Source organism: Staurois parvus, unplaced genomic scaffold (genome assembly GCF_062004578.1).
Source record: "Staurois parvus isolate SC_StPar_1 unplaced genomic scaffold, SC_StPar_1.0 ptg000226l, whole genome shotgun sequence".
Lineage (NCBI taxonomy): Eukaryota > Metazoa > Chordata > Amphibia > Anura > Ranidae > Staurois > Staurois parvus.
This window is the reverse complement of record NW_028318022.1, coordinates 3,996,384-4,015,450: the sequence shown is the minus strand read 5'-3', so window position 1 is coordinate 4,015,450 and position 19,067 is coordinate 3,996,384. Positions and strand designations below refer to the sequence as shown.

Genomic DNA, 19,067 nt, shown 5'->3' with positions numbered 1-19,067 from the left:
CAGAGTGCTGGTCACTGAATTAGCTATAGATAACACATTTCACAATGGAACATTACTTTTACTCAGAGATGTGTTTTTAAACAATTAAATATCTACTTTAAATGTGCACTCACTGAAAACAACACCATAGATTTCCTTTAAAGTGGTTATAAACCTCAGACATGAAGTATTATCAAAGCATATCCCACTATACTGTATACTTGTTTACATGTCTACACAATAAAGAACATTTCCCTCTTCTGCCTCATTTCTCTGCTATCTCTATGAGTCACCTAAAACAAGTTTTCTTGACACCAAGTGGTAAAAATGCGACAGATGACAGAGCTCCAGCACACAGTCTGTGATTAACAGCCTCAGCTCTGTTTCTGTGTGCTCTGTTGAGGGGGTTGTGTCACTTTCCTCCAATCTGATCTCAGAGCTCTTCTCACGGAAGTGTAACCTCAGATCCCTTATTCCTTCTTTTTGAATGTTCAGACAAGCTGTATAAATTCTGCACTTTGAATGGCTGTAGAGAATAAATGGAGCAGATGAACAGGTACATCTTATTTAGGATTTGTTTCATCTCTGTGCATCAGCCAAGGATAGTATATGTAAGGGTTTACATCCACTTTAAGGACTTATGTTGAAAACTTAGAATGGTACATTAATACATAAAAGTGTGAGATGGATGTACTATATAAAGGAGAATATATCATGGTGTTGTACATCATTTCTGTCCTTATTATGGCCAGAAGAAAAATATATACTATTAAATATTGCACATAGAGTACAGGTGAAACTCGAAAAATTAGAATATCGTGCAAAAGTTCATTTATTTCAGTAATGCAACTTAAAAGGTGAAACTAATATATGAAATAGACTCATTACATGCAAAGCAAGATAGTTCAAGCTGTGATTTGTCATAATTGTGATGATTATGGCGTACAGCTCATGAAAACCCCAAATCCACAATCTCAGAAAATTAGAATATTGTGAAAAGGTGCAATATTCTAGGCTCAAAGTGTCCCACTCTAATCAGCTAATTAAGCCATAACACCTGCAAAGGGTTCCTGAGCCTTTAAATGGTCTCTCAGTCTAGTTCAGTAGGAATCACAATCATGGGAAAGACTGCCGACCTGACAGTTGTTCAGAAAACCATCATTGACACCCTCCATAAGGAGGGAAAGCCTCAAAAGGTAATTGCAATAGAAGTTGGATGTTCCCAAAGTGCTGTATCAAAGCACATTAATAGAAAGTTATGTGGAAGGGAAAAGTGTGGAAGAAAAAGGTGCGCAAGCAGCAGGGATGACCGCAGCCTGGAGAGGATTGTCAGGAAAAGGCCATTCAAAAATGTTGGGGACTTTCACAAGGAGTGGACCAAGGCTGGAGTCAGTACAGCCACCACACACAGACAGATCCTGGACATGGGCTTCAAATATCGTATTCCTCTTGTCAAGCCTGAACAACAAACAACGTCAGAAGCTTCTTACCTGGGCTAAAGAAAAACAGACCTGTTCTGTTGCTCAGTGGTCCAAAGTCCTCTTTTCTGATGAGAGCAACTTTTTCATCTCATTTGGAAACCAAGGACCCAGAGTATGGAGGAAGAATGGAGAGGCACACACTGCAAGATGCTTGAAGTCCAGTGTGAAGTTTCCACAGTCTGTGTTGATTGGGGAGCCATGTCATCTGCTGGTGTTGGTCCACTGTGCTTCATTAAGTCCACGGTCAACACAGCCGTCTACCAGGAGATTTTGGAGCACTTCATGCTTCCTTCCGCAGACGAGCTTTATGGGGATGCTGACTTCATTTTCCAGCAGGACTTGGCACCTGCCCACACTGCCAAAAGCACCAAAACCTGGTTCAATGACCATGGGATTACTGTGCTTGATTGTCCAGCAAACTCGCCTGACCTGAACCCCATAGAGAATCTATGGGGCATTGCCAAGAAAAAGATGAGAGACATGAGACTGAACAATGCAGAAGAGCTGAAGGCCGCTATTGAAGCATCCTGGTCTTCCATAACACCTCAGCAGTGCCACAGGCTGATAGCTTCCATGCCATGCCGCATTGAGGCAGTAATTGCTGCAAAAGGGGCCCAAACCAAGTACTGAGTACATATGCATGCTTATACTTTTCAGAGGTCCGATATTGTTCTAATTTTCTGAGATTGTGGCTTTGGGTTTTTCATGAGCTGTAAGCCATAATCATCACAATTATGACAAATCACTGCTTGAACTATCTTACTTTGCATGTAATGAGTCTATCTCATATATTAGTTTCACCTTTTAAGTTGCATTACTGAAATAAATGAACTTTTGCACGATATTCTAATTTTTCGAGTTTCACCTGTATATTGCATTTTTCTATTCAGAAAGCAGGGATTCTATAACCTGAGACTTAGGGAAGCTCTTTTCAGCTATCCTGGACATTTTTTGTGACACAAATGGCCCCTTATTGGTCTCATTATTATGTTATTTTCGCAGAAATAAAAACAGTGGAAATAGTAAAATGAAAACTTATACAAATAAAACAAATGTGCCAAAATACTGATATTATACACAAAAAAAGACAAATGCAAAGAACTCAAAACAAAAAACACTACATTGTACTAAATACACTTCTCCTCAATGAAACACCTTCTTAACCCCTAACTCACATTCATGCATGCACATACTAGGGCTAATTTAGACAGGAGCCAGCTAACCTACTAGAATGTCTTTGGAATGTGGGAGGAAAGTGGAGGAAACCCACTCAGCCACAGGGAGAACATACAAACTTCAGGCAGGTAGTACCATGGCTATGACTCGAACCGATGACTCTAGTGCCACTAAGTAGAAGTGCTAGCCACTTCACCATTGTGCTGCCATAAATGATACAAATATTAATCTGCATAGACTGTACACCAGCATCCATTCCCAGTATGCTATTTTGGGCTCCAGGGTGGTTGCCTCTCTTGACATTGAGAAGGCATTCAATACAGTTGAGTGACTTTACCTGTGGAAGGTTCTATGAAGAATTGGATTTCTCCTTGTTTTTATCCATTGGTTACAAATTATCTGCTGTCCCCCAACAGCTGCCATTAGACTGGATGTTCACCTGTCCTCCACATTTACATTACACAGGGATACCCGGCAGGGTTGCCTCTCTTTCCAGCCCTTTTTGCTATAGCCATGGAGCCTGTGGCTGAAGCTCGTTGAAGGAGAGGGTAGGCTTGTATGTGAATGACCTCCTGTTATTTCTTAACGATGCTGGCCCTTTGCTGCAGGGGACCCTTCAGGTTCTTGACACATTTTCAACAGTCATGGGTCTCAAGGTAAATTGGACCATGTCTCAGTTATTCCCCATTGCTCTAGATGCAAATAGCATGGCCCCATCTAATGTACAGTTACAATGGATATATGGGTTCACATATCTAGGAATCATTGTTTCTCAGAATGCCTCAAATTACATCACTCTGAACTTATCCTTGGTGTACCAGGCTGTTAAGAAGAAATTGAAAGCATGGGAGAGTTTTCTGTTGTCATTATTGGGTCACATTAACTTAATAAAGATGAAACTACTCCCAAAGTTGAACTATTTGTTTCGTAACTCTCTGCAATGGGTTCTGAAATCCTTTTTCAACAGTTTTAACCAGTTATTCTCATAGAGCCCTCACTCATTACGGTACAAAACTGACCACCTCAATGCACCCTACCTCCCAAGATGGCTTTCATACTGAAACAAATATTTCCTTGGCTCCCACCTGGTCACTGCCCCTTGGTGGTTAAATCTAGATATATCCAATCCCTCCATGGTTCTGGAGGCAGTGGTGGTGCATTCTCTAGATGGCCTACAGCTTCTCCTGTTTAGAGGCCCCAAGGCCCTCCACCTCTTAACTCCATCTATGCTTACCATCCCTAGGGCATGGCGGGTGGGTTTGGCATATGAAGGTTACGCAGTTATGGAACTCCAAATGCACCATTAAGACTTAACCCCAATTCACCCCATCTCTATATGCTGTCTGAACTATAGGCCTAGGCTAAATACAAGATTAAAGTATAACTAAAGACAATCATTTTTTAGTCTTGGCTGGAGTGGGGATTTGAACACCTGTCAAGTTTTTATTGCTATCTGTGAGTTCATGTTAGGGAGATTCAACCTCTTTATTTGCCCTGTTTAACGTTATAATCAAAAGTGAAAATAAAGTGAAAGTAAAGGAACCCTCACATTTTGAGTTGTCCCCAGAAAAGTAATACAGGGGAAATTTTTAAATGGGGATACTAGTTTTGGTGCCATGGGGGTGCCCAAGCAAATCCCTTAACTTGCAGGGATTATCTCTCACTTTCTGTTTTGGCTATGGGACAAGACATTATGTTAAATCTCCCCAATTAGACACAGAAGACAAAAAATAAACCAACAGGGGTTATAACCCTCCTATACTCTATCCAAAAAGGAAAAAAAGTATTGCTTATAGCGCTGCTTTTAAACCATTTTGCACATAGTAGTGAACTGTTCCCTGTGCCTTTCGGCCCAGCTCTCCACAGACTACAATGTTACCACCTCCTGCTCTTTTAAATGCCTGCAGTTGTCCCATACTTTCAAAAGTCAATTTCCATGCATATCTAACAGTTCAAATCTAGAACACCTACTTTGTCTGTGTTTTGACATTGGTGGTTGAGGGGCATCCTAGATTTAGACCTGGTTTTCCCAAGGGATCAGGTTATTCAATTTTAAGATAGTCCACAGGGCCTACTCTACTCCCTATAGACTTCACAAAATAGACTGACAAAAGTGTTGGAGGTGTGACCATTCTTCTGAGATGTTTCCCATATTTTATGGATGTGTCCTGTAATCAACCGCTAATAGGAGGAAATTGGAGTAATTAATACAGTTCAGCACACCTCTCTCAATCCATCTATTAGTATTTGCCTATTCCTTAGTGGTCACGTGATATTTTTGTACTTTTATACATATATTTTTGTGACGTTGCTTATTTTTGCAGGTATCTACAATCAACGTTTATTTTTGAACAATGCTACTAAAGTGGTTGTAAACCTCAGTAATGAAATCTGAACAAAACATATATACAGTATCTGTAGTGTTTACTTGTCTATCTCCAAAGCTGTAAGTGTTGTTTCTCTCTGGTGTTTCATTTCTCTGTTATGAGCATGAGTCACTTCTGAGAAGTTTTCTCTACACATGAGATACATTTGTGTTGGGGGCGGGGAGCTTAGTAGACAGTCTAAACAGAACATAGCTTCTGTGTACTGTGTGAAGGGTGTGTGTGTCCCTTTCCTCCAATCAGCTCTCTCACAGAGCTCTAACTGCAGCTCCCTGCCCCCACCTCTGTGATACTGACAAATGCAGAAGGATTTTACCTAAAATTAGCCCTTTTGATGGAATGAAGAGAAGAGAAGAGGAGAAAACTTCAGATAGTAAAACTTAAGTAGAAATATTTGTTTCTTCTCTGTGTATCATCTGATGCTATTCACTTCACTGGGTATATGAGAGATTTTACAACCACTTTCATGCCCTAGTGTATATTTATCACAATATTTTAATCTAAAGTTTCACTAAAACTTGTTCACAAAATTCTCAGCTTGACACTTATCTCTTTTCTCTGAAAAGTATTAAGCTTACACATTACTTGACTGCACTTGGATACATATTCGCCTAACAATTTCTGAACTCCTTATTCCTCCGGGTAGCAGTTTATCATAAATCTGGGCAGCATATGGTGCTGTGTAGCCTTTTTTTCTGATTTTCATCGACAATCAATCTTCAGTGAGATTTTATTTATTTATTTCAGATACTTATATAGCGCCGTCAATTTATGTAGCACTTTACATATATATTGTACATTCACATCAGTCCCTAACCCTCAAGGGGCGTATAATCTAAGGTCCCTAACTCAAATTCATACATACACATATTAGGGCCAATTTTAGACAGGATCCAATTAACCTACCAGCATGTCTTGAGTGCGGGAGGAAATCGGAGCACCCGGAGGAAACCCACGCAAGCACAGGGAGAACATGCAAACTCCAGGCAGGTGGTGCCGTGGCTGTGATTCGAACCAAGGACCCTAGTACTGCCAGAACCTTGTGCCTACTGTATATATTATTCAAAACTATGTGAACTGAAACAGGACATGTTCATTAATTTTACAGAGGCTAAATACTTCTGCTTATTAGCCTGAACATGGTGCCGAGAGGGAGCTCAATGTAAAAGATCCTGGATGGTAGTCGCTCCCTTTGACCCGTCAGCCAGAAATGCCTAGGAGGAGATAGCTTACCCGGGTGTGGTGTCATTACTTTGCAGAGGCCTGTTTGGAGAGCGGTGCTCCTTGTGCGGCTGGCCAGTGGTGGCAGCAGCGATTGGTGGTGTTGAAGCAGAGGAAGGAGAGTGAGGGACCGGTTTTTCAGAGAGGAGGCAGAATCTGTAGGAGTTCGGAGGATGCCGGGCAGTCACATGGCCACCACAGAGGAGTACTGGGAGGCAGAGACACCGGCCAGGCTGACATGAAGGAGATCCAGGCTCATCTACCACAGGCTTGTTACTGCCTAAAGACTGAGAAACCCATGGAGGGTGACCCCCCTAAGAACCGCCATTGCAGAAGTGGACTCTGATCAGGAGACTGTGGTAGTAGTCCCTGGGAGAGACTGTCCGCATCTGCCTTAGTAAGATGGAGATGAAAAGATGACCGAGGGCGACAGGAGATGGTGCGTCAAAAACATATGGTGTAAAGATCATTAGGGGAGATCACCCAGGGGGTCCAAAAGGAGAAGGAGCTAAAAGAGAGACACAAGAGAGATAAGGACCCCGGAGACCCCTTGAGAGGAATTCGGTACAGGGGGGAAGGAAGGAAAGGAAAATACCTAAGGGGGATTACCCCTGGAGGGATACAACCCTATTTTACATGTAGAGGTAACCCCCAGTTCTGAGAAAAAATACAAAAACTCACTAACATTATGAAAAGTAAAGCGGCAAAGGGGGAAGGCCAAAGTCATCCCAAGCAAGTTCAATTAAAAAATACATACCCTCACAAGAGAAACAAACCCCAGAGTGATAACAGGGAGTGAGTGGGAGATGGAAAACACTAGTGGCAAATGCTTCAGATTGTCTATGGAAGTTTCGAATAGCAGTCAAAATATAGAAGTTGAAAATGCGTCGGTTATTGAGAGTCTTGAAGAGCAAGAAAAGACCTATGAAAGCCAAAATAGCAGATATGTTTACGAGTCTGGAAAGATCCATAAAACAGAAGATGGTGAAAATACACAAAGGCCTGAGGCAAATATATTCAAGGGTGGAGGAGACAGAGAAGAAATTAGATAAACATGCCCAAGTAATAACAAAATTAGAAAAACAGATGGAAGGAATGAGAAAAGAACAAAAGAATCTGCTATACAACCTGGAAGACCAGGAGAATAGAGATAGGCAGCCCTCATATCCTCAGGTTACATCTTCTAAGACTTCACAAGGGGAAGACTTGATGGAAATAACAGTGAAAATGCTTAATACAATAATGGACAGATCAGCAACAGAGCCTCTGAAGATTGACAGACTGCACAGAATAGGAAGACTCCAAGGAAGCAGAAACGAACATCCAAAGGATGTGATTGTATGATTCCATTATTAAAGAGACAAAACTGAGCTTTGGAAGAAAACAAAGGGAAGACCATTGATTAAATATGAAGAGCAAATTTACAGATTTTTGCATATATATCAGTGGAAACATTGGTGAGAAGGAGAACATTGAACCCATTGCTGGAACAGATCAGGATTCCTAGCATGCCTGATTGGATGGAAAAATGGTCGTTCTACAAGATTGAGATTCCTGTAAGACTTGAGAGAGTTTTGTGAGACACTTGAACTACAGAAAATAAATATCCCAGGATGGGAAGAGGGGCAAAAGAGACTTGGGGAATAGAAAATGAGAGTTCGCTGCCATTTGGGCAGTCATATCTTGGTATTCTGCAGTTCTCATCATAATCTCATAAGGTAGAGCCACTGCCAGCGACTATCTACAAATTTTGCCAACCATGTGCACCCCATGGTGCAGACATTGTTTCCTGAAGACAACATCTTTTACCAAGATGATAATGGATCAGTTTACACTGCTCTTGTTGTCAAATCATAGTTTGACAAGCATGCAGATGAAGTTTTGCACCTTCCCTGGGTGCTGCAGTCACTGGACCTCAATATCATAGAGCCACTATGGTCAATTTTGGAGAACAAGGTTTGGGCTGGTTTCCCACCTCTGGTATTTCTGCAAGAGCTGGAGGGATTATTTCAGATTACATTATCCACCATCCAAGACTTATATTTGTCAAATCCCATTAGAATTCAGGCTATCTTGGATGCCAAAAGTGGTCCAACATAATATTAGGAAACAATTTTGTTCTTTTACCTGGCGTTTCCATAATTATAATTTTACATAGTTAGTCTGGTTGAAAAAAGACAAAAGTCCATCTAGTTCAACCAAGAAAATGGAAAAAATTATACAATCCTATATACACAATCCTATACCCACAGTTAATCCAGAGGAAGGCAAAAGAAAAAAAAACCCAATAAAGCTTGATCTAATTTGCTCCAGCAGGGCAAAAAAATATTTCCTGATCCCCCATGAGGCATTTGGATATTTCCTGGATACACTTTACTTATTAATATTAGTATCCAGTTATAATGTGTACATTCCCTCAGACGTAAAGAGTGTCCCCTCGTCCAATGTGATGACCTTAAATTATTAACTCTACATATGGACAACCTATATATTTATACATGTTTATCATATACCTCCTTAATCTCCTCTTCTCAAGAGAGAATAAAATCAGTTCCTCTAATCTTTTCTTATAGCGGAGCTCCTCCGTGCCTCTTATCAGTTTGGTTGCCCTTCTCTGCACTTTCTCCAGTTCCCCAATATCCTTTTAGTGAAATGGTGCCCAAAACTGAACTGCATCTTCCAGATGAGGTCATACTAAATATTTTTTCTGAGGTAAAATGACAACTCCCTGGAGTCTATACATCTCTTAATACAAGATAATGCAAGTATTTTGTTCACTTTGGAAACCACAGCTTGGCATTGCATGCCATAATTAAGCTTATGATCTACCAGAACACCCAGATCCTTCTCCACCATTGATTTCCCCAGTTGTACTCCCCCTAGTATGTAAGACGCATGCATATTTTTAGTCCCCAAGTGCATAACTTTACATTTATCAACATTAAACCTGATTTGCTACACAGTTATCCAATTAAACAGTGCATTGAGGTCAACTTGTAAGTTGGAGACATCCTGTAAGGACGTTGTTCCACTGCACAGCTTGGTGTCATCTGCAAACACTGAAATGTTAATTTTAATCCCAGACCCTATATCACTTATAAATATATTAAAAAATATGGGTCCTAACATTAAACTTTGGGGCACACCTTTTCATATCTAGACCATTCAAAGTATGAATCATTAACGACTATTCTCTGAATACTGCCTTTTAACCAGTTTTCTATCCATTTACAAACTGATTTTTCCAAGTCTGTAGACTTTACCTTACACAATAGCTGTGTGTGGGGAACTGTGCTTTTGTGAAATCCAAGTATACTACAGCCACAGCCACTCTTTTGTCTGAGGTTTTGCTTACCTTCTCATAAAAAGAAATCAGATTTGTTTGACAGCTTCTGTCTTTCATGAATCCATTCTTTCTGTTACTTAACATTATTTTCTAGCAAGAACTCATTCTATGTGGTCTTTTATTAAACTCTCCAGTATCTTCCCGACTATATAAGTTACACTAACAGGTCTGTAGTTACTTGGTAAATACTTGATCTCTTTTTAAATATAGGCACCACATCGGTCTTATGCCAGTCCAGTGGTACTTTAGCAGTCATTAAAGAGTCTCTAAATATTAGAAACAATGGCTTTGAAATAACAGAGCTCAATTCTTTTAGGATCCATGGGTGTATGCCATCTGATCCAGGTACTTTATTCACCTTTATTTTGTCTAAATATTTCTAGACCATATCAATTTTGAGCCATTGTGGATCATTTGGGGCTGTGTCAATATCATCCCCATTATGGACATGATCATCCCAATGTTCTTTTGTACACACAGAGATGAAGAAGGTATTTAATACATTTGCCTAGTTGGGGCCTCTATGAACTGTACCATAAAATTGTCTTCTAACAGGTTCAGAAATGTTTGCCCTTTACCGCTCCAGCAGTGCCAATATACCTCCTCATTAACACTCAGTGGCCTGTAATTATGTCCAACCCATATATATATATATATATATATATATATAAATATATGCAATAAATGATGAAAATGAAACTTCCCACCTGTTATCTAGGTCATCACACAGCGGAAGCAAAAGAATGTTACATACTTCTGCTTTTAACGCTAAGCATTTTATCACTTTCACACCTGCAAATCATGTAGTGTTTCCATATTTTTGTCCAGCCCATATATATATATATATATATATAGTATATATTATAACAACTCATATCTGAAACATAAAACATTGCATTCAAACTCATATAGCACAAATCTAATTATCATGTAATAGAGAACACAAAAAGAATATTGACTTATTCATATCTGTGACTGTCTAGTCAATATTTAAACATATTGAGTCTACCTTAATAAGGTAGTGCATGCCCAAAGTACAGTATTGGTACCCAGAGTGCAATGACCAACAGCTCGCAAATAACTTTTTGACTGAAATTAGGACATTACACTAAAAACAGTATAGTTGCTGAGTTAATCACATGTATACCACATCATTGTAATTTACAGTATATTGCTGTTTCAAATAAGTCTGACATACGTAAACTCAGAGTAAATAAAGAGTTGTAGGATCTTAGGAGTTATATTTAGTTAGACTGTGTAATTAATATGTAATTTAATTGGTTACAGTGTGTGTACTTATAACATTACTCTCTGTACTAGGTTTGCAAAGAAAAACTGATTTATATTCTCATAACTTAATGATTTGTTTTGTTTTAAATGAATTTCCTTACCACTCCCAATTTAATACAATGTAGACTTGAAAAATTATTTGACTTGACCAGATTATTAAAGCTTTATAAAAGTGCAGGACTGGACTTTGCCTATTTCCGGCATCTCTTCAATGCAAATAAAAGATGTGAAAAATTTGGAAAACTGCCATTTAGAAAAAAAAAAAAAATATATATATATATATATATATATTATATATACATATATATTTTTATATGGACTAAAACTCAATCCACAAATTAGTCTGTTTTTGACAGATATTGCTAAAGCAACTTTTAGACAATGATTTTGTGAATTTCTATCAGCATTTGATGCATCTGGCATGTTCTGCATAATGTTTACATTTGGCACTCGAGCATTGCTGGAAAGCTAAATAATGTGTTTGTTATTCTGCCACATGTCCATGTTCATGGTGTATGTACTGGAATGTATGCTCTGGGGCTTGGTTAGTAAATGTAATTAGGAGCCCAATGAAGTGACAAATTATGTCATTTTTAGATTTGACATTCAAGAACCTGCTGCACAGCTTTGTTGTTTTCTATAACGTGTACCTTTTGAATATCAAGGCAATGACAAAGTCTGGATTTACTTTTATTCTCCAGTCACACTCTTTTCCAGGAGGGTAAGGCTGAGGGTAGTTAGGTGACAAAATTACTCCTGCTGGGCCTGTCAGGTTTCCACCACAAGCAGCTGTTACAACAAGACACAAAGAAACAAAAGTCAGTCAGATGATAATCCATACACAACAATTCCATGATAATTTACTAAACAGTGCTCATTCCCAAGTGCATTAAAGAATAACAACTAATCCGAACCAGTAATGTTCTGGGATAACTTCAGCACAGTGAAGTTTGAGTATTTTAACCAGTTGCCTGCTGCCATATAGCAGAAATACTACTACAGGGAGGCAGGGCTGTGCAAACTCACATACATATATATATATATATATATATATATACACGTGATTTGCATTTCTGGGTCGGGGGCATGTGCGCCGCCCTACCCGTGCCACCATCGGTGGCTACGGATGTCAATTACTGGGTCCGGGCACCTCCACCAGCACCTGGCGATCACCAAGTAACACTGACAGGGGAGAGACCTGTGTGTAAACAACACAGATCTCTCTCCTACCAGGAATAACATGCTTCCCAAGTAGAACACGCACAGCACATGTTGTAAAACACAGCACACAGTTAACCCTTTGATCATCCCAGATGTTAACCCCTTCCTGCCCAGTGTCATTAGTACAGTGTCAGTTTTTTATTAGCAGTGATCACTGTATTAGTGTCATTGGGATGTCAGTGGCAGTTAGTCAGTTCCCCTCAGTGTCAGAATGCCCACCGCAGTCCCGCTGTAAGTCGCTGATCACCACCATTACTAGTATATATAAAAAAAAAAAAAATTCTAGTATATATACACCGCCATTTGTAGATGCTATAACTTTCACGTAAACCAATTAAGTTACATGTATTGAGATTTTTTTTTTTAGCAAAGACATGTAGCAGGATACATTTTGGCCTACATTGATGAAGAAATGTCATTTTTTTTACTTTTTTTACTGGATGTGTTTTATAGCAAAAAGTAAAAAAATATTGTTTTTTTCAAAATTAGAACAAAAATGTGCTAAAAATACATGCAACCAATGCACACTACCCAGCACTTATGTAAGAACGGGGAATGCACCTAAGCTTGAGAGCTAGTTAATTTATGTTTAAAAACAATTGTCATGAATAGTAATCAATAGAACATTAATCACAGCAGCGCTCCACATTTTAAAAGTTCATAGTTTTCCACCAATTGGTGATGAAAAGTGCAACACATCCCAAACAGTCAGTGAGGTGTTTTCCTCTGGGTAGATAGCTCTCAGCTTCACTCCTCCACCTTTAATCAGAATAGCACATCAATCCCCTCAGGATACAACACTCACTGCAAGCAAATGCTTGTCATATTACTGATAGGCAAATAGCACTTTTATTCGATCATCCATTTAGGTGGATTCATTCAAATTATGCTATGTGTGTTGCTTTGTTCCGTTATCTTGAGCTTTTATAGTTTTAAAGTACCTCTGTGGGGAAGGAAGATTTTGGATGGATCCACCTAAATGGATGATCAAATAAAAGTGCTATTTGCCTATCAGTAATATGACAGACATTTGCTTGCTGTGAGTGTTGTATCCTGAGGGGATGTGGTTCACTGAACACAAAGGGTGATTTATTTTTTTCAAAATTATTGGTCTTTTTTTGTTTATAGCACAAAAAATGAAAAATGCATAGGTGATCAAATAGCACCAAAAGAAAGCTCTATTTGTGGGGACAAAAGGACATAAATTTAATTTGGGTGCATGCTCGCACAATTTTCATTTAAAGTAAAGCAGCGCTGTATCGCAAAAAAATGGCCTGGTCAGGAAGGGGGGTAAATCCTCTGGGGTGCAAGTGGTTAAATGGTTTACTTCATTAAAAATGAGCAATTTGCTCCTTGCAATGTTGAATTAGGAAATACAACATAACGTTTTAATTAATGTTTAAATGTTCGCTTTTGCAAAAATTGATGATTCAAAGTTTGGTATAGCCTCTGTTTTTTTTGGAAGACACCTAACTTAAGATTTATTCCTTTAAATTCCCAGATTTTTACACCTGCTGTGCCAAATGTAAGGTCCTTCCCTGACTGTGAACAACTAAACTTCTTACATGGGTGGGAATTGAGCCAGGAACAATAATGGGGATTCAGTGTGAGGTTTCAATTACACCCCTAGTGAATCCTCTTGTGTATAATTATCTCAAACTCAACTCTTCATATTATTATACAATCTTATGCAGTGATGTTTGATAAACCATATGAAATAAAATATAAATTTGCAAAACACATAAAAACACAATACATAAACCCACTTGTGTCCCTAAACAGGGTGAAATCACAAACATGTACTAAACCACACGTGATAAAACACTTGGCATAAATGAATGCCCAAAGGTGCAATGGAAATAAACTGACAAATGGCACTATTGTGCCTATAGAAACAAACAATAGGACGGTCAGGATAAATTAACCCTGATTATAAGACAATCTACAAGGACTATAATGAATCCTTAAACAAAAATGTGCGACCACCACCAAAAAAGTGTCCACATGTACCAAAGTGTAAAACTTGGCACTATACTGCTATATAAAAAAAAAAAAAAAAATTAAATAAAATATTGAGTGAATCCACAAATGAAAATCCAGGGACAATCTATGATAAACATAACTTAAATCAATTTATAAAAAAGTCCACAAAAAAAAAATGCCACCAATTATTAATAAACAAAAAACAAATCGTCCACATGTGTCATCTTCAATATGGCTGGATATATAGAAACCTCCAGCGATAAATATAAATCTGGCAGGTGAACAAAAAGTGTAATCCTATACAGGTAAGATAGCCCCCTCACCTTCATGAAGCGACCCCACAGGCTCAAAATGCTTTTTTGCTAATAAGTACAGCCAACTGCTGAATCCTTCACGTGAGATTCGGTATCCCCCTTCAGAACTTACAGGTATCACCTCTCCTGATATCTGGATGGTTTTCATATGATCTAATTGTACCTCAGCTTCCTCATCAGTGTTTATAAAACAAGAAGAATCCGTCCATCGTGTGATATTGTTTCATTTATTGATAAAAAAAAATACTATAAATGCTCACTCACATGTGTTATGAGAAAAAAATGCTCACAGATCCTCAAAGGAACTCCTGGATGTACTGCTATGGGTGTATCAAGAAGGTGCGTGCGCCGGAAGTGATGTCACCGCATCTCCGTCTCTCGTCCGACTAGTTGCATCTCTAATCATCAGGAAGGAAGTCACGTGATTAGTGACACAACTAGTTGGACCAGAGACAGAGACGCGGTGACATCACTTCTTGCGGAAGCACCATCTTGATACACCCATAGCAGTACACCCAGGAGTTCCTATGAGGATCAGGAATGAAGTCACGTGATTAGTGATGCAACTAGTTGGACGAGAGACGGAGATGCGGTGACATCACTTCCGGCGGAAGCACCATCTTGATACACCCATAGCATACACCCAGGAGTTCTTATGAGGATCTGTGAACTTTTTTTTCTCATAACACATGTGAGTGAGCATTTATAGTATTCTTTTATATCAATAAATGAAACAATATCACACAATGGAAGGATTCTTCTTCTTATTTTATAAACACCAATGAGGAAGCGGAGGTACAATTAGATCATATGAAAACCATCCGGATATCAGGAGAGGTGATACCTGTAACTTCTGAAGGTGGATACCACCACTTTTTGTGATACCGAATCTGACGTGGAGGATTGAGCGGTTGGCTGTGCTTAATAGCAAAAAAGCGTTTTGACTCTGTGGGGTCGCTTCATGAAGGTGTGGGGGCAATCTTACATGTGAAGGATTACACTTTTTGTTCACCTGCCAGATTTATATGTATCACTGGATGTTTCCACATATCCAGCCATATTGAAGATTACACACGTGGACGATTTGTTTATTAATAATTGGTGGCACGTGTTTTTGTGAACTTTTTTATATAAATTGATTTAAGTTATGTGTTTATCATAGAGTGTCACTGGATTTTCATTGGTGGATTCACTCAATATTTTATTTTATTTATTTATTTACAGTATATAGCAGTATAGTCCAAGTTTGGGGACTAGAGCACAGCAACTTACTCTTTGGTACATGTGGGCACTTGTCTAGTGGTGGTCACACATTTGTTGAAGGATTCATTATAGTCCTTGTAGATTGTCTTATAGTCAGGTTTAATTTAGTACATGTTTGTGATTTCACCCTATTTAGGGACACAAGTGCGTTTATGCATTTTGTTTTTGTGTTTTGCACATTTATATTTTATTTCATATGGTTTATCAAACATCACTGTATATGATTGTATAATAATATGAAGAATTGAGTTTGTGTTAATTATACACAAGAGGATTCACTAGGGGTATAATTGAAACCTAATTTTGATTTAATTATTTATATAAGTACAAGTGTGGGAGCGCAGCACCAATTTTGTTATAATTTTGATCCCATTCTATCCAGGTGTATAGCCAGGTATCAGCGGCAACCCATTCCTAGAACAATAGTTTATTCAGGGTAGCGCAGGTGGTTCTCCATTTTTTTTAATGGGGATTCATCACCAATGACATTCCTTGGAGGTATAAAATCAAATGGGGAGAAGGGGGGCTCAACACCCCAGACTCTACCTATAACTGAAATATATAGTAATTTTCCAAGTGCTACCTTGATACATATTCCACAAGCTATCTTTAGCTTATGCGAATAAAGTGTATTAAAAGCCAATTTTGTAATCATTTTTATTTTTTGGAAGAGTACTAAAAGGTTAGAACTATTCTGATTTTTACTGCTGTGTCCCCACATGAAAAATATACTTTCTCTGTTTGTCTTGTTCATATAAATAAAACAAATTGCAGTTGTTAACAGAACAATAAAAGAGGGGAAATAGTGCGATGGGAATAACTGTACCTGTTACAACTGTCAAATAAAAAATTTCCCTCACTTTGAAGTGATTTTCCATCACTTCTTTTTGTATATACTGAACAGGAAGCAGGGAAACTTACCCAATATGGTGCAGATGGAAAAAAAAAAGAGGTAGGGGTCTTAACTATTCTACACGATATCCAAAATGTTATCTTTGCAAAAATTAAAGTGTTAATTCAAACAATTAAGAAAAAATAAAAAGGTGAACTAACACCCTACACCCTGAACACACCCTGCTGTACTTAACTCCCATGAGTGATCTATTGTCAGTGACCACAGACCTGTGTAGATGTCTAGGGACTTAAAATCTCTGCTCTTCTTGTTTATCATGCAGGGCTTCCAAGACAGAGCACTTCTTATTGATCAGCATTAGCACATGCTGGTGCTGACCAATTAGAAGCACTTTGATCCATCCCAGAATCCCTAGAGAATGAAAAGGGAAAAGAGTGGGGATTTTAAAACTATGGACTGCTACCATGTCCGGGTGGGCACTGGCAGCTTTTCATTACACTTTAAGCTCACATACTTAGAAATCTTTAACACTAATTAGAGCATCATTATGTAATTCCTATAGGTATTTATACTATGTTCTAGTTACTATCATTCTTGACTTGGCTGTTGGCAAGACACACCAAGATTTGTTTCCTTAATTTCTTTATTTTCATTTTATTCCAGCCCTGAAATAAATATAATATTAGACCTTAATGTGGATGTTTTATGATTCATTACCAATGGTTGGGTATGCTAGAGTTTACTTTGACAAATGTTATACTTTATACTGTGTATTTTCCCTTAGTGTTAACATGCACGAAATTGATGGAACACGTGGTACACAAGATACAATTTTCCCTTTGGTCCCCTTACAACTTAATAACCACAATAATAGGCTGCATAAATTAACATGTCAACATAATGTTGTTCTACCTACTATTAAAGTGCAATAAAGGTGGATTTCAAATGTATTATTCTTAATTTAATTGTGTTATATTATAATGAAACTTTGATTGATTTACTGTTTCTATAAATTCTATTAGGCATGATTTGTAAACAGATCACAGGGCAGCACAGTGGCTATGTAGTTAGCACTTCTGCCTAGCAGCACAAGGGTCACCGTTTCAAATTCCAACCATGACACTACCTGACTGGAGTTTGCAAGTTCTCCCTGTGTTCGGGATTCCAGGTATTTCAGTTTCCTCCCACACTCCAAAGACATGCTGGAAGGTTAATTGGATCCTGTCTAAACTGGCCCTAGTATGTGTATGTATGAATGTGAGTTAGGGACCTTAGATTGCATGCCCCTTGATGGCAGAGACTGATGTAAATGTGCAATATATATGTAATAGTGCTGCATAAAATTGGTGCTATACAAGTACCTGTAATAAATAAATCATCAGTGCTTGTTTTTATTTATGAAAACAGTGGAACAAGAGAAAGCAACAACATTTAATTAAGTGTAATAATAAAAAATACCTATGCAATTTGGTGGGTCTGGCTGCCAAAAGAATCGATTATTTAGCTGCACACAGGTAATTGTAGCTTGTCCTTGTAGCTGATACCCAGGATGACATTGAAAGCTTATGGTGTCTCCTGGCTCTCTGCTGTCTCCATATCTGGAACCATTTTGAGGAATTCCAGGATCATTACATGTTGATGCAACAGAAGCTAAAAGAAACACATATATTTAATATTGAAGAAAAAAAAAATTACATTATCATTAGCAGTATAATTATTTTATAACATACTAATAAGTCATTGCAATTCATAACAATGACATTAATTATTAGTACAGTGTCTACTATTAGTTAATGTCATGATAATGACATTAAATTATAGTAGATAGTATACATTCTACACAAGTCCAAAAAATAATCATGGAACTACACAGGACAAGGGGTGAGTGAATCATTCTGTTTTTGATTCGTGAGTTCAGATTAAAATTCACAATTTACAGATTTTACAATGGGTTGGGGAAATGACCATGTGGGGAAAAAGTAAATTCTGGCCATTTTCAGGGCCTATAGACAAGAAATTGTTAAACAAAGGGCATTGGCAGATTAGCAGATGTACTAATGCAAAAATACATTAAAAAAATATACAATTGGGGAAAGGGTCTCCCTTTTATGTGACAAGAAAGACATGGGAAAAACACCATTCCTTTCTAAAAGATGATTTGGAAATGCCTTTATGTTGTTTGAAGTGTTATGGAATAATACATTTTTCACGGACAGTGCCACAGACACCATATTTTGGCATTACATTTTGCATGTGTAAGTGATTTTATAACTTTCACTTTTTTTGTTTAAATACAGCAGCATCACCCCCAAACCTATTATTCGCAACTTGATAAGTTAAAAGTGGCAGTCACAAAAGATCCAAAAGCTATAGAAAAGTTTGCTCTTCCAAAAATAAATAAATAAATAAAATGAATAAAGCTAAAGCCCTAAGCGTACCAATTGCCAAACAATGTAAAAACAGTGTCATAGTATAGCTTGTGCTCTTCTTTTTTCAGTGCTACACTGTATTATAATAAAACTTTAATAAGATTGCACAAAAAATGTCAAAACACCA

At 38.1% G+C, this 19,067-nt stretch overlaps 1 protein-coding gene across 1 annotated transcript in view; it reads right to left on the bottom strand.

The window, feature by feature from the left end:
• CSMD1 (CUB and Sushi multiple domains 1) overlaps positions 1-19,067 on the bottom strand; it is a 2,075,474-nt gene that overhangs the window by 457,442 nt on the left and 1,598,965 nt on the right. Inside the window, exons 27-28 of the mRNA XM_089679519.1 lie at positions 17,970-18,161; positions 11,528-11,666 (exon numbers count right to left, since the gene is read on the bottom strand). Coding sequence (XP_089535645.1) covers positions 11,528-11,666; positions 17,970-18,161 — 331 coding nt within the window. The remainder of the gene's footprint in view (positions 1-11,527; positions 11,667-17,969; positions 18,162-19,067) is intronic.